At 44.7% G+C, this 16262-nt stretch overlaps 1 protein-coding gene across 1 annotated transcript; it reads right to left on the reverse strand.

The window, feature by feature from the left end:
* Positions 1-415: 415 nt before the first annotated feature.
* LOC306782992 (matrix-remodeling-associated protein 5-like) lies at positions 416-16056 on the reverse strand (the record flags this gene model as incomplete). The annotated part of the gene is made up of 11 exons (XM_079276515.1): positions 416-3844; positions 4052-4273; positions 4856-5063; positions 5209-6426; positions 6813-6948; positions 7729-7870; positions 8826-12403; positions 13208-13359; positions 13763-14004; positions 15552-15681; positions 15878-16056. The coding sequence occupies 11 exons, from the start codon at positions 16054-16056 to the stop codon at positions 1691-1693; spliced, it is 8361 nt and encodes a 2786-aa protein (XP_079132641.1). The 3' UTR covers positions 416-1690.
* Between the last annotated feature and the right edge of the window lie 206 nt (positions 16057-16262).

Here is a 16262-nt window from a genome sequence, read left to right on the forward strand (position 1 = left end):
GACTCAGAACTCAGTCAGTATTGGTATTTAGTGGAATCAGAATACACGCCATAAAGAGCAGGTGGAAGGTGTGAGCGCAGGGTGGTGCTCGGAGTCGCTCTGCCGGCTGCTGTGAGTTTTATTGCATTTCCCAGGGAGAGCAATATGATGTCATCAACATGTGTCTCATCTACAGTTAAGACCCCGTTTCCTGGTTGGACAGCTGAGCCGGGGATAAGGAGTTTCTGTTCTTATAATAAACTCAAGGAAAAGTTTTCCTTCCGAGCTGTTGCACTCAGAAGAGGTGTTTTCTTTTCTCGACCCACACTCACACAAGCACACGCTCTGTCCGTGTTTCTGAACAAAACTGTGCTTCAGCTGTTGACACAACACTTTCAGTTATTTGAACCATTTTTATTCATAAAATGAAGCCGTTCAAAATACAGCACGAATTTATCATAACAGACATCAAAAAATGTCAAAAGTGTTTTGTCACAAAGGGAGAATCCCTTTGTGACAAAACACTGGCGTCTTACAATGGAGTCTTTACAAGACAAATAATTTAAGGACAAAATGAAAACTTCAAAGAGGAGAGGAAACATGCTAACTATGAGCTGCTGGCTTTGTGCACACACTTTGGGCAGGCTCCACACATACATTTATACAATATTTAATATCTAAATAATCACAAAGATCAATCTTCAAAGAACTGACTGTTGTGTAAACATGAATGCTTTGTACATTCTTACATTTTCACATTCTCACAGCATTACTGTGGCTGAATGTGAGATACACTTGATTTTTGAAGAACAATATTTGTCAGTTTGAAACCCACATATAAGTCACGAGATGAGTTGGGTTCAAAAAGTCCCGGAGTAGTCGGTGTTTGGGTGGTTTGTAATGCTGGAGCCCTCCATCTTCATGTCTGTTGTGCTTCATGTGTAGGCAGTATAATGCAAATAAGGCTGCCAATATATGTTACTGTTTTTGCACTACAACAAACTCCCACTTTTTTTACAATGTAGTTTATCATTTACTTAGTTTTTAACTCAAAAAGAGTTGCAATAGTTACGGTAAATATCGAGCTGCAATTTTAAATCCAAGTTGTATTTTGGTGAATGAAGTCCCAATTTGCAACATTTAAAAGAATGTAATATTTGGCCGACCAAGATTAAACAGGATTATATTATGTGACCAAGTCAATAGAATACTGTACGACATGCTGTAGTTCAGTGTTAGTGGATGAATGTGTAAAGTAATGAAATAAAGCAACCTGACAAAGTAAAGCATGTTTGTCTTTCAGCATTACCAACATGTTTGTTCTTTGGTTCAGCAATACCTACGTTTATATAAACAAAGCACAACAAGTACAAGTGTACCTCCAGCTACATGAAACAAACCGTCCTCAAACACACATTATTTGTTTATGCAGACATACATGTGTGACGCTGCGTTCTTGATATAAAAACAATACAGTATTGAAAACAAAGTCATACATTAAAAATACGTACATAAGACATATACCAATTTATAAGTACCGTAGTGTCTTTTCTGAGATTCAACAGTATCTCCTGCACGGAGCCTTGCAGTTCCTTTGGGCATGTGGAACACATACAGTGTTAACAGCAGAAGAGTTCATTCACCAGTTCAGAAGACTGGTGGTGTCTCTGTCGTCGTGCTGCATGTCCGTGTGTGCGTGTGCTTCATCCTGTTATATAACATGCAGATAGGTCGCCTGGGTGTCTACACCGATTACATTTCTGGCGGTGCATCTGTAAAATCCTGTATCCCTACTTGTCGGGTTTTGTATCACCAAGGAACCCTGAGGACTCAGGTAGCGGTTGCCATAGATTCGAGCCTGGCCCATCACCCTCAGCTGTGTCAGGTCTGGTGTTTCCCACGTGATCGCTGCCCGAGGTGTTGCTATCGTCTGGCACGGCAGCTCCACAGCAACCCCGGGCCATGTGTAGGTCACAGGGGAGGGGCCCGCTGTGATGCGTGGGGGGTAGGCGATGACGATGACGGCAACCGTGACGACTGAAACTGAGGAGGAGTCGACACTGGTGGATCTGCAGGTGTAGCTGCCACGGTCGAACACAGAGGCCTGTTGCACTGTTAGCGTTCCATCCTCTTGGACTAGGTATCTGTCAGAGTCACCACTCTCACCCAGAGACAGTACCTTGCCACTGGGCAGGGTCCACGAGAGGGCGCCCTGGGTGTGAGAAGCGGAGCAAGACAGGCGAAGGGTCTCTCCGTTAATGATGCTCACCAAGGGAGCTGTTCTGGTGCTCACTGCTGGCTCTGAGACAGGGCGAGCTGAGCGGGGTGGAGGGCCAACTGGACGGGGTACAGCAGGTAAAAACTGGGCTCTGTGTAGAGGCGCTTGAGTAACTGGGATTCTTGGATGAAGCGTCTCAGGCAACACTCGCTTTGAGTTTAAGGATTGAGCTGAATGCAATGAGGCCCCTGAGCGAGGAGCCTCTATTAAACGACTTTCCTGCGCAGGCCTTTCCACAGCCGCTCCCCTGTGCGGAGATCTGGCCTCGTTCTGTGGCTCAGAGACCTCCAGCTCCACCTGTATCCGCGTCTGTTCTCTCTCACCTCTCACCACGCATACAAAGGTCCCTCGATCACTCGCCCGCACTCCTCGCAGCTCCAAGGAGCCGTTTCGGTGCACAACGTATCGGCTGCCATAGTAAGGAGCTGGCAACACACCGTTACCAGGCAGAAGCCAGGCCAGACGAGGGGGAGGGGAGCCTTGGGAGGGGCATGGCAAAAGAACAGTTTGGCCTTTCACCACTCGCCGCTTCACTGTCGTTACCACACCCACAACTGCGTTAGTAGAGTTTTTAGAACCTGTATTACCAGCAGCTATGCTGGTACTACTACTGCTGCTACTCCTACTGAACACATTTGCTCTGAGTGTGCCACTACCAGCTCCATTATTAGACACGCTGCTGCTAAAAACTCCAACATTTGTAGAAGTACCACTTATCCTGCCATTGTTTCTACTGGTGTTAGCGTCATCAACAGCCTTTCCTACAATGACTTCATTGTTATAAGTCCTTTCTACACTATCTCCTCTAACTGTGCTGTGACTATTACCCACACTATTACTATTACTCATGACACTGGGTCCATTTTGATTTATTCCAATGTTATCTGGTTTAATGTCTATATTCCTAGCCACACTCACCCCAACACTGATAACACTGCTTCCAAGTTGTGTTGTGATTCCACTGTCTGGCCTGTTTAATCCAACTCGACTATCACTCCTAAAAGCCGGATTAAAGCCGCCGGTTGCTATGCTAGTGCTAGTGTTTGGAACAATGCTTCTTATTCTGCCATTATGATCAGTATAGCCATTGTTGCTGCTGTTTTTGCTGCCAAGCTTGCTTGTGTCTGCATTGGTAAATCCATACTGGTTTATCCCTGCATTGTTAATGCTGTCCCTTGATCTACTGTAAGGACCACTGCCAGGCCCATTGCTGGTACTCCAACCTCTTCCTCCGACCGGGCCACTCAGTCCATGGTTCGGAGCCTCCACATCCAAGCCCACCACCATGCTGTTCTCCCCGGCTGGGCTGCTTGCTCGACATGTATAGTTTCCCGCGTCTATCTTTTGAGCAAGACGAACCTCCAGAGTTCCATCTGAAATGGCCACAACCCGCTCAGTATACAATCCAGATCTCAAACTCCGTGGGATGACACGGCCTGTTGGGGAAAACCATGTCACCGTCGGGACAGGAACTCCTGAGGCCTGGCAGCGAATTTTGGCGGTTGCCCCCTGACGTACTTTGATGACGTGGCGCCTTCTGTCATCAGAGAAGTTTGGTGGAGATGCCATCATGATCTTTACTTTGACCTTAAAAGATTGAATTTGTATGAAGGAATTAATTACAGAATTCATTTGTACTTTTATTTATCCCATGTATAGTGAATCAAGTACATCAAGCATTATTCAACTATAGAGTAATGTCACAACATTTTGATTTGATTTTAAAGTATAAATAAAAACCTTCATTCATAAAATAAATGAATATTTTTCAACAGGGCAAACTGTTTTTCTTACCTTCATGGTGTCTTGACCTCCTTGATTCTCAGCATAACACGTGTAGTCTCCCTCTTCTCCCATACCCACTGCTGGAACCAGCAACGTCCCATTGTCAAACACAGTTAACCTCTGTGCCCGCCCGCCTCTGTCTTCCCCCTGCAACACGCTGTTCACCATGGTTCCATCCGGTAGGCTCCACCGGACTGCTGGGTCAGGTAGTCCTGATGCCTGGCAGTCCACCTGCAAGGAACGGGATAATTATTGGTGCTATCATTGAGATGTTTTTGTGGCTTTTATTTAGCTGTTGATAAATATTATCTTCTCTTTGTAAGGAGGAGTGACACATACTGTACACTGTTTTAAGGCTGTAAAAAAAAAGAATACTTACAGTAGAAAACACTGCTAAGCAACACAAATGTGTCCTCTTTCACCCCACTTGACATAGTCTTCATTAACCGTTAAATGTGAAGAAGTATCCCCTCAAGGCCACTGTTGATGATTCATAACACCTGACAGGTTGTTATTTTTGAGTCGAAAAAATATGAAGTACTTTTTGATTAAAAAAAGAAAGAAAAAAGACTGCTTGAAGCTGTAGAAATGTTTGGCACCACGCCCAGCGATAGAAGACACCCAACACACATCACTGTCTACACAAAAAATAAGGATTGAAAAGTTCAACTTGCTTTAAAGTTTTAGGCATTATTTGGTACACGTTTCCAAAAGAATTGTGTGATATATGAGTGCTGTTAATATTTGCTGTTTTTCTTTATTGAATAAACATAATTATTGGGAGCTGGCAGTTTCACTTTTTTTATAGCTCACCTTCAGTGGCTTGCCCAATGACACCACATGAGTGAGTGGCCGCTTAGGCTCGATCTTGGCAGGCTTGGTAACCACAGAGACACGCAGGAGACGATAATCATCTGAGACCTTGTTCCGCGCGACACAGAGGTAGTCTCCGGCATCCTTCTCTGTTACTCTCTGCACTGACAGGGTGCCATTAGTGTTCACCTTCAGACGTCGGTCAAAACTGAAATTCAAATTTGGACAAACACACTCACAAATCACAAGTATACACTTGAGACATGAGACATGATTACCACAATATATAATTGTACAACCAACTGAATTTAAGTGATCTCTCTTTTTCTCACACAAACCCACGTCCCCGGTACCTGAAGTGGATGTCCACCAGTTTCCTGTTGGGGGTCCTCCAAACGATAATGGGGGATGGGTTGCCAGTTACAGAGCAGTGGAGTTGCAAAAAAACCCCATAGTGGACAGCAGTAATGGAGGGTGATGTGGAGACAATTTGGGCCTTACTGAAGGGGGAGACAGGCGAGGGATGCAAAGCAGCGGAGGCTCTGATTTTGTCAGAGGAGGAAGAGGAAGTAATTATTGTGTTGTTTACAATGCCGGGCGACACTTTGGTGTTATTTGCAGGCACAGTGGAGGGTGGGGAGAGAGAGGAGAGTTTTGTTTTGTTGACGTTGGTCAAGTATGTGGGGGAGGCAGTCTCTGTTTTATTGATTTTAGGAGATGAGTTAGAGGAATTGGGTTGGTGAGGGTAAGAAGATGAGCCAGAAGAACTGGGGGTGAGCGGCCTGGCTCTTTCAAAAGGCGATGGATGGGAGAGTCTAGTGGAGTTGAATGGATTTGATGGGTGGCTGGGCATGGACAAAATTCTGTCTTTCTGAAGGGAAGTTGAAGGAGATTTATTTTCAGTAGCAACTGCTTTTTCCCCTTTACTTCTTGCTCCAATGTGTCTGCTTTCTCCTTCTGCTCCCCCTTCAATTTCTACCCTCACTGTTCTCTTATCGGCCCCAACAGCATTACTTGCTGTGCACTCGTAATTCCCTGAGTCCTTTGGCCCAACGCCTCGAATATGCAGTGTCCCATTGGGCAAGACAAAAAGGTTGCCATGAAGAAACTGGGATGGGCGAACTAGAGTCCCATCTGGGATTCGCCAGCGCAGAGTTGGTGGCGGGGCACCTCGGGCCGAGCAGTGAGCATAAACAGGCCTCCCTGGAAACAAGAGCAGATGTTCCTCTCTGGGTTGCTGTATCACTGGGGGCAACGAGGACACGTGTACACGAGCAGAGGCACTGGCAGCACCTGCTGAGTTCGAGGCCACGCAGCGATACACTCCTCTGTCACTAGGTAAAGTTACTGAGATGTGGAGGGTTCCATTTTTGTCCATAGTGATGCGACTGGAGGGAGCAGTGGAGGTCAAGACAGAACGATCAGGAAGAACCCAAGAGAGCAGGGGGCTGGGAACGCCATCCGCCTGGCACTCCAAGCGCACCTCTCCACCCTGATGAATGGTAGCTTCTCTGTAACTGGCCAGCTGCATCCGAGGGGGGCGGGTCCACACTTCCAGGGTGGTTAGCAATCTATCGTGAAAGGGTAATATATGAACACATGCACACATTTCAAAATACACGTAAATATAAGAAACAAACCATGAATGTCATATGACACATTTAGGAAACACCCAAAGGCATGCATACACAATTCGAACAGGAATCCTTCAAACATTGCCTTGAAAAACATAATATTCAAGGCACGGTAATTGGCTTTGGCATTTCAAACAATGTCATATAGAGACATTTGCATATGATTTATGACAGGTCTGCTTGCATTCATAATACATTCATAATACTCTGTAATTTGCAGTTTGCCTTAGGCCTATGTAATTAGTGCGTAAAATAGCTCTTCCCCTGGTAATTATAACTAAATGGTATATGTTGCATTAATATTCTGGTATCAATAGCATCACCTGTCACGACCAATAAAGTTGTGTGCACTGCAGATATATGTGCCCCTGTCCTGCAGCTGAATATTCTGGATAACAAGGGTGCCATTTGGCAAGACCTCAAAACGCTGAGCCCTGGAGTGGATTGATATCACCGCTCCTGAGAGAGAGAGAGAGAGAGAGAGAGAGAGAGAGAGAGAGAGAGAGAGAGAGAGAGAGAGAGAGAGAGAGAGAGAGAGAGACAGACAGACAAGCAAGAGAGAGCAGCAGTGAGGAGACAGAGTGGGAAAGAAAGTTAGAGAATGAGTCAGAGACAGAGACAGAGGAAAGGAGGATCGGGGACATGCTGACTGGCACAGCATGTAGTAAACCCGGTGATGCAGTGCACAAAATGTTCCATTACTTCCTTGCAATATGCCTTTCCCACATGGCAAGTGGGAGAAAAGCCTATTGTGTGCAAGCCAATGCGTAATGCTGGGTGTTAATGGGTTATTTCATCAGTGTAAAATGTGTTCATATTCATTTAGTTATAGTACATACTAAAGCTGAGGGTGATTTTCCTTTCACATCTATGACCTCAGGATGTAAAGACAAACCTTTACTTATTCTGTTTTTAAAGGTACAGTCTGTACTTTTTCACAGTATAAATGAATTGTATATTCACATCTATAACTAAACATTTATATGTTTCCCAGCACAGTTGAAAACATAGGCCTGAAGTTTCAGAGAGCAGGTTTACTGAGTAAACTGGAAAACTTGGCTGAGATTTTACTTCAGTCCATGAAGCAGATTTGATAGGCCTCCATGTAGACATTTAACGTAAATACAAGTGAAGAGAAAACTCAACCCTGATTTATACATTCATGAATTTAATGGTGTTTTGTTTCGAATAAGTGCACATGTGTGTGTGCTGAAAACAATCACGCTGCACTGTGTGTACCTGTGGCGACCTTAGTCCATGTGATGGAGGGCTTCGGCTCTCCTTGAGCTTCACAAGCCAGCCTGGCAGTGCTCTCTGCTGGGAACGACACTGTCCTGATGTGTGGGTCTGCAATCCTCGGTCTGGATCTCACTACTGGGGCCTATGACAACGATTTAGTAAAGAGATTATAGTGGCATAGTAATGGATACTAGAAGTTATTAATCTATTTTTAACAGCAACGGAAACAAAATAAAAAACAGTAAGAAGAGAAGATATTGCCACAATGTAATCAATAGATTAAACAGAGAGTGACATGAATATGTAAACTCTTCAGTGTAATTACTTTTATTTATTTTTTTGAACAGTAAACATTTTAAGCATTGTTCAGGTTCTCAAATATAATACATCAATGCTGTAGTCCCAGATTTAGAGTTATTGGGGATGGACCTAGAGGTTTGGTCTGTTGGTTTGTTGAGGCTGGCAGAAAGAGCTCTGGGAATTATTTCACAATTGATTATCTTGAATCCATGGGATTAGGGTTTCTGTTTTTCATCTCTTCTTTAGATCTGGCAGGGGAAACCCGTGAAATTGAAGAATTGTCATAAACATCCCTTCGCTTTAATAGCAGGTCATGTGGATGAAGATTAGACTATTTTCAGATCTATTGTGCATTTCTGTTTTGCTCAAGGGCTTGCATAGTCCTGTGTGTGTGTGTGTGTGTGTGTGTTTGTGTGTGCGTGTGTGTGTGCGCGCGCGCAGGCGTACGTGTGTGTTATTTTTTCTGGACCAGCACTCACTAAGAAAATAAATGTTCATTTGAGTTCCACTTCGCTGACCAGAAAGAAAATATCTTTGTGTAAGGTTTATGAACTGCAAACTACATTTAAGAGTGCACTTAAAGCAGTGACTAATTGAATGAACGACTGAAAGAAAGGAGCAGACAAATGGGGAAACATTGCAGAAATTAGCAATTAAATGAACAAATAAAGAATGAATTGTCACCCTAACTTGGCTCTTACTCTTGTTAAAATCTATGTGCTTGTTTTAAGATCCACTTTGGGTAAAATAATCAACAAAATAGCAATAGAGTGCAATATAAATTGATTTGAACTCACCACAGGGGCGACAGGGAGCGAAGGTGAGGGGAGCCAGTGTGGCCTGCTGCTGTGTGAATCAGGAATAGAATTGGCCGCAGGGTTCTTCCACTCAGTAGAGGGTCGACTTTGGTTTGGACTCCCAGAAAAAGGCCTGATTCTGGGATCAACATGTGCAACGCTCGGCCTCTCTCTGGATGATGCTGTGCTACTGGTTGATTTCATTATTTTTGTTGTTGTCGTAGTAGGTGATGTTCTGGGTACAACTGCATTTGCAGTAGTTGGAGAACTTTTGGCTGAGATGGCGGATCTAGTACTACTCGTAGGAGAAGTAGTTTTAGTAGTAGTGGTAGTGGTAGTACTACTGGTAGTGGGGTTACGAGTTGTGGGAATAACTTTGAATGAGATTTGATGAGAAGGTCTAGTTGAGGAAGTAGTAGTGGAAGTGGGACTGGTAGATGTAAGAAAAGGAGTTGTGGTAGAAGTAGTAGACGTAGGAGTAGGAGTAGCTGTAGTACTTCTGGTAGTGCTGGTTGATGGGATAATAATGGCAGTTGTAGTATGCATGATGGGACTTATAGTCATAGGAGTACTCGTAGTTGTTGTGAGAAATGTGTGTTCACCAGCTGTAGTAGTAGATGTACTTGCAGCGCTTCCATCAGAAGTAGCAGCATGAGGGTTCTTTTGAGTAATAGGGGTTGTTGTGATTTTTGCAGTAGTTGTTGCGCTGGGGACTGTAGAGGAAATAATGGAGGAAGAAGTGGGAAGGAGAGAGGTGGAGGAGTGGGATTCATATGGTACACCCGACAAATTCATCCACAGCTCTTCACTGTGTTTGCTTTGGGGTCTATCAACATGTTTGCCTAAGGCTGTGTGTGTTTTTGTGTGACTCTGTATGCCATGTGTCGGTGTCCTGGTTCGTGTGTGTGGCTCATGTGTCTGTGCGATTGCAGTGTCCGACTGAGTGGGTTCTGTTGTCGGTGTGTTGAAAAGAGTGGACCCTGCAGTGTCTGAGATGTTGGCTGAGTGAGTCACCATGTCTATATGTATCTTTCTGTGAGAGGTAGATAATGAGGTTGGAGCGGCGGAAGATGGAGTCAATGAGGGGGAGGCAGATTCTGAAGTGGAGTTACCATGAGTGTTAGAAACAGGGGGAGACGGAAGATGCAGTGCCACATCATTTGGAGCAGTCGAAATATGGTCACTCCGTGTCAACGAAATAGCCGGAGATGTGGTTGTTGCCGCCAGCAACAACAAATTAATTTCATCCGCGGCCGTGTCAGGTGTTGCAGGTTGTGACCCTGGGTTCGTAGCGTCAGGGAAAGGTCTGCGTGGGGTCAAAGGGCGTCCCCTGAGCCTGTTGATGATTCGTCTTTGCTGTCCGATTCTCCTGCGAGAATACCAAGGGCTTTGAGGCCGAGAGTTTGGTACCAAATTAGGGAAGAGTCCCTGCCGGGGGCTTTGAGGCCTGGTCCTAGATGGGTTGGTGTTTGCTTCTGGCTCACCTCCTTCACCTGGTTCTAGGACAATTTCATTTGTTCCTGAGTTTGGCTTAGATGTGACTGGTTCTTTCTGTGTCTCCGGGTTTCTCACTTTCTCTTTCTGTGGAGATGCTTTCTCTGTCTCTGTTTCGTTCTCACTCTCTGTCTGTGTGTCTGTTAATGCCTCTGTCTCTTTATTTATCTCTGTCTCTGTTTCAGTGTCTGTATTTGTCTCTGTGCGTGTTAGTATTTCTGTTTGAAAGGAACGATTGTGCTGTAAGCTTTCCTCTTGTAGATCAGTGTCATCAACAGATGACCCTTCAGTTTCTGCTTCCACCCCTGCTCCCCCAGCACTACCTCTTACTGTATCATGATGTCCGTCATGTTTTCCTATGTCTCCATCTTTGCCTCCTCCCTGTGGTTTAGCTGTGGGATTTCCTGCTTCGATGGGCTGGCTGCTGTTAGTGTGAACAGTCTTTTGTCGTATCTTAGCCAGGAGGTCAGCCCATTTCTGAGGGTCTATCCTTTGTTTGTTTGTGGTAACTCTATGTCTGTTCTCGAAGCGGTTTCTTTTCTGGTCATTGGATGATAAAGGCCCTCCTCCTCTTCTCAGGGGGTCTTCTCTCCTTAGTCCAGGTCTTCTAGGTTTTCCGGTGGGATAACGTCTGTTTGGGGGAGGTTGGAGAGGTCTTGGACGCTTCCTATTGCCAAAAAGAGTGCTCTCTTCTTCTTCCTTTCCATCCCCTGATCCTTCCTCCACCAGTAATGGAGCTCGTATCTTGGTTGACCTGCCAGCGGCTGACTGTGGCCCTGTGGGAAATGAAGTCCTAAGTGGAGGGAGGTGTCGTGAGTTTATCTCCAGCTGCATGGACAGAGAATCACTACCATACTGGTTGACAGCAATGCAGCGGTAATGGCCAGCATCCCTCTGAGACGGGTCAGACAGAGACAGACTTCCATTTGATTGTATCGTGAGCCCACCTGATACAGCGAATCCCCGCCTTACTATGTTTCCACCTGGTAACACCCAACTCATATGAGATGCTGGTGAACCAGATGCCTTGCAGGACAGACTGATGGGCTCCCCAATGTTTCCGGTGACAGGAGGTCCGACTTGCTCACCTAAAAGCGGTACAGAGGACTCCTCCACTGCCAGGCGCAGGGGGAGAACATCTACATCGCTGCCTGCCCTGGCTATGCAGTGGTAAATCCCTGCATCTGAGAGCTGTATTTTGTGTAGAAGTAATCCAGAGGTTGAAGCCTGGAGCCTACCATCTAGGCTGATGGAGGGGGAGATCAGCATGGAACCATCTGGGAGAGCCCACTGTACTTTGGGGTTACCAGAACTTAAAAGGGGGCATGATAGCTCCACCTTACTGCCTGCTAGTACCGCCAGTGCCGTGGTGGTATGATTAGTTGAAATAAGCACCCATGGCTGAGAGGGAGGGGCTGACGTTGAGGTAAGAGAAGCAGGGTCCGGATGAGCAGTGACTCTTGTTGAGTATATAAGTTGGACTTTGTGTCCGTTAGACTGCGCTCTGTTTAGCTGAATGCTAATGGCTGGCTGTAGCAGCCACTGTGGTTTGGCTTTAACAGAAGCTTTGACTCCAGTGTGATAATATCCATCTGTCTCTTCTGCCTGCCTGTAGCGGTAGGCCAATGCCGGGGCCTTACTCAGCATGATCTCCCTCTCTAGGCGAACCGCAGTCTCACTGTAGTAAGCAAGAATCTTCCAAAGATTTTCATAGCTCTGTTTCTCCACAGGGCACTCCAGGGAGAGTGACAGAGCAAGGGGGAGAGGAGACGAGGAGGAAAGAGAGAGATCTGGAGGGGGAGCAATATCCTGGAAATCAGAAGAGTGAGTGATGTTGCATCCCAGATTGACACTGTTTCCCTGCTGGTCAGACAGACCCAGAGAGGCAGTGCCTAAAGGCTCTCTAACGGATTCACTTGATTGGATTTCACTCAGTTCTGTCTCCAAAGATGTGTCTCTTCCTGGGGAGGGGATAACAGGCGAGGTGCACGATAGGTCAGTCTGGTCAAGCAAGCCCTGACCTTGAAGGGAATCGGGCGAGGCACAGATTGGACACTGAGGGCCGCTGGGGCATTTCAATAAGCCTAATTGAAAGAGAGAAGCAGAGAAACTTATGTCATAATCCTCACCATCTCTGGCATTTCAACTGTGTATAACAGCATAGCAACTATACAAACATATTATTGCACATTTAAGCTATCTGCACATATTAGTGGTGTCATATATTAGTCATGCCAGCTCATCTTAGGCATCTATTACCCTCTATATCTTTTACTTATTCGGTATGGTTACTTTATCTACTCATAAATCAGAAAAATGCATCACTTCACTATTACACAGCAATCATTAGCCTATATTTGATTTATCTGCACACATCAATGCTGTCATCATAGATTAGCCATGGCAAGTTAAGTCTGGCATATTGATGAGACGCATTTCATGGTCCAGCCCTCTTTTACATCTCAATAAGACACACTGGAAGAGATACAGAAAATGAAGGAAGACAGACAAGAGTGTGTGATGAAAAGCAGGTGTAGAGATGTCAGAGGTATCAAGATAACAAAACCAGATGTGTTATAAAGTATCTTCATCTCATTGTATCATCTGGTGGGATCTGCCATGGTAAATTACAGTATTTAGCTCCTTATTGACTGGAATTATCAACAAATTAGTCTTCTATTCCCCAATGTTCCTTATTACCTCATCTCCTAATCTATTTATTCTCCTTCAGTCATTCAAGCAACCTACATGCTGCATTACCCACCACATTTCTGCATCTTGTTTGACTGAATTATTTTGGTTCAGAGGCACAATCAATGACCACCATAAAAGGTTTGTGCATATGGGAGACAAAACAACGTGAACAAATAAAAATAAAAAATGTTCACCTGGATGAGAAAGACTCCAAGTGAGAAACCAGGTCATCCTACAGTCACAACTCCACGGATTAGCCTGCAGCGCAAGAGTCTCCAACAGAGGTGCTGTCGCTAAAGTCTCTCTGGGCAGAGTGGTTATGCTGTTGTTGGACAGGTCTAGGTGTCTACAGGAGGGGAAAACAGCGCAAAGAAAAGATTGAGGTGACAAGGGGGAGGGGGAACACCGAGGTTGAATTAAAGTCGTAGAGGAACGGATGAAAGAATGGGAGTGGGCAGTGAGAGGTTACAGGTTAGGGGTAAACATTTAATTTATCATTTCTTATCATTTACATCATCCTTTTCATGTTCAGACCAATGGTATTCCTCTGCAGTAGTTCTACAAGTAGATCAAAAAAAGGTCAAGAGACAAAACTGTAGCTTTAGTGTTCGAGGTGTATTTGTCCAAATACCAATAACCAGCAATATAAGTGTCACCATTTTCATCAGGCAATTAGTTTTCTTTGAGGAGTGTTTAAAAATATTATAACAATGATTATTACATCATGTGCTTTAGGTGTTAAAGCTCACCTGAGGGTAGAGAAGTAATATGTATTCAGAAGGGACAGTGTGCACAGAGTGTGAGGGTGCAGCTGATGCAGCCTGTTCCCTTGCAGACGCAGCAGCCTGAGGCTAGTCAGCTGGAGCAGTGCCCGGGGGTGGATGTGCTGGAGGAGGTTGTGATCCAAATACAGACGGAGCAGCGAGGTCAGGCCGGAGAAGGTCAGAGATGAAGCGATCTCTCTCAGCTTGTTATAACTCAGCTTTAGTATCTGTGGGGGAGGGGGAGGAAATGGAGTGAGCGGAAGCAATAAAGGATTAGAGGAGTAATCAAATAATAGGCATCAAAGCTGATGAAGAAGCCACATCTTCACGACGATCATGAGTGTGTCACTGGATGCCATATGCTTGTAAAGTTATTTAATTCATGACAAATGATGTGAGGGGAATAGGAATGAGGATGAATGGGTGAAAAACTCTTTGCCAGCAAACATGACTGAATGCAGTCTGTGTACATTTTTGAAAAATATGGAGAAGTCTATGGAGAAGCCACTTAACTTCACATGTAATTGATGTTCAAGCACTGGGTGTCTTCAACTTTTCAAAGATGGAATTTAACCCTTTATCCTCAGCAGAATACTCAAGGGGATCCATATTCTAGTCATGTGTAGCGAGCCCACGGCATTGTAAGAAGGCACACCACGAAAACCATGTTGTGGAATTGTGTTTCTGTGAGGCTTATGATAAATCTGATCTGCAGGAAGGCGACTTAGGCAGACTTTGGCAGAGTTCCAGCTGCTAACGGATCTAAAACGTGAAGATGTCAGCATATGGAAATATGGATTATATTATCACTCAATGGCAAATATATCAGTATCTGCCTGTGAGATGAAGGGAACAATTGCTTGTTGAGTAATATCGCTTCCCCACAGACTGCGAACTCTGTCCTTAGGATGCTGCAAAAATGTCCAGTAAGTATCCTCTCACTGAGCAGGGAAAAGAATGACTGCACATAAATGATGCATTAGTTGTGCAGACATTAGAAAAATGTGCTTAATAATGTGAACAAAATCATATAAGATGTTGTATTAATTTGCATACTGTTTTCCCCGATGAAATGTAAAATGAATCCCTTTATTAATCAATTTTTATCAACAAGATTTAGGCATATTTATCATAGGGACCTCTCTTAATTGAACAATTTTGATAAATGCTATATATCTTGATAATCCCAGCATTACGCATGGGGCTAAATTGGTTCCGTCAAATAGTTTAATTACACTCATCTCTCTTAGTTAGAGAGCTACAGTATGTAGACTGTTAACTATAAGTACCACACACATAGCAAGTTTAAGAGCTGAGCCTTCTCTAACAAAGCACGTTTGAAATAGTGCAGCAGCATCTGTGTGGCACCCACGCATCTGTGTGGAGAGGGAATACAGTACATTCTTTGGACACTGTGGCCTAATTTGATTTTCTCAACTGCACACTGCAAAAACCTTCATCTCCATGGAGTCAAAGGTTAAATATGTGAGGAGACAATGATTTATTTTCCCCATTAATAGTCACATATTTTAGAATCCAGCATCAATAGTTTGGTTTGGCACAGGACGTTCCAGGACACTTTCAATGCTGGTTGCTGATAAGTCCAGCTCCATAAAGTAGAACTGTACAACAACAAGAAGAATCATCTCGACTGCCTCAAAATGTTGGCTGTCATCATCCACTAGGTTGCGTTTGAATAGAAATTCCTCTCATTTCAGGATTATACCATGATATTGGTTCAACACACGTTGGTGTTGCTCTTCTTTCTGTTTACCTGTAATGATTTCATATCTCTGAACGCTGCATCTGGGAGATGGTGGAGGTCATTGCTGTGGAGCATCAGAAGCTCCACCTTCTTTAGCCCAGCCAGAGAACTGTTATGGATGCTGTTGATGCTGTTGAACCTACGGGGCACAGAAACAGAATCATCAACCTGAGACGTCAGTAAGTCAACAAACACTATTATTTCCATATTAGCTCATTAATTAACTTCAGCTTGACACCTGGATCCACACTCTGAGACTGTGTTTGCAAGGTAAATAATAAGCCCTTTATCTTAAGCATGCATACATCGTTTGTGTATTAAATGCATTCCCTTACCCTAAATTTATACGGCGCGTGTGTGGAGGCAAGCCAGAAGGTATGGTGAGCAGGGAACGAAACGTACAGTGGACTTCGTTGGTCTGGTAGCAGTTGCAGCTCCTGGGACAGGCCTGCCCCATCGACACTGCCAGTGTCAGCACCAGGAGAGTCAGCGGCACACACACACTCCAGTTCATCTTCACCCGGCAAAACGAGAAGCAGCGCTGGGATGATTTCTGCCAAAGAGAAAAAAAGATCAAGAGTGATGGAGGGCAGCAAAGTACACCACAGTGACATCTCAAAATCCAGATGAGAGCCTCGCTCTCTCCTTCTCTCTTTCTTTCTCTCTCCCTCACGCACGCACACACAAGTTGTATTCAAACAGCCGAAAAACAAGGGGATT

Source organism: Melanostigma gelatinosum, assembly GCF_949748355.1.
Source record: "Melanostigma gelatinosum genome assembly, chromosome: 10".
Lineage (NCBI taxonomy): Eukaryota > Metazoa > Chordata > Actinopteri > Perciformes > Zoarcidae > Melanostigma > Melanostigma gelatinosum.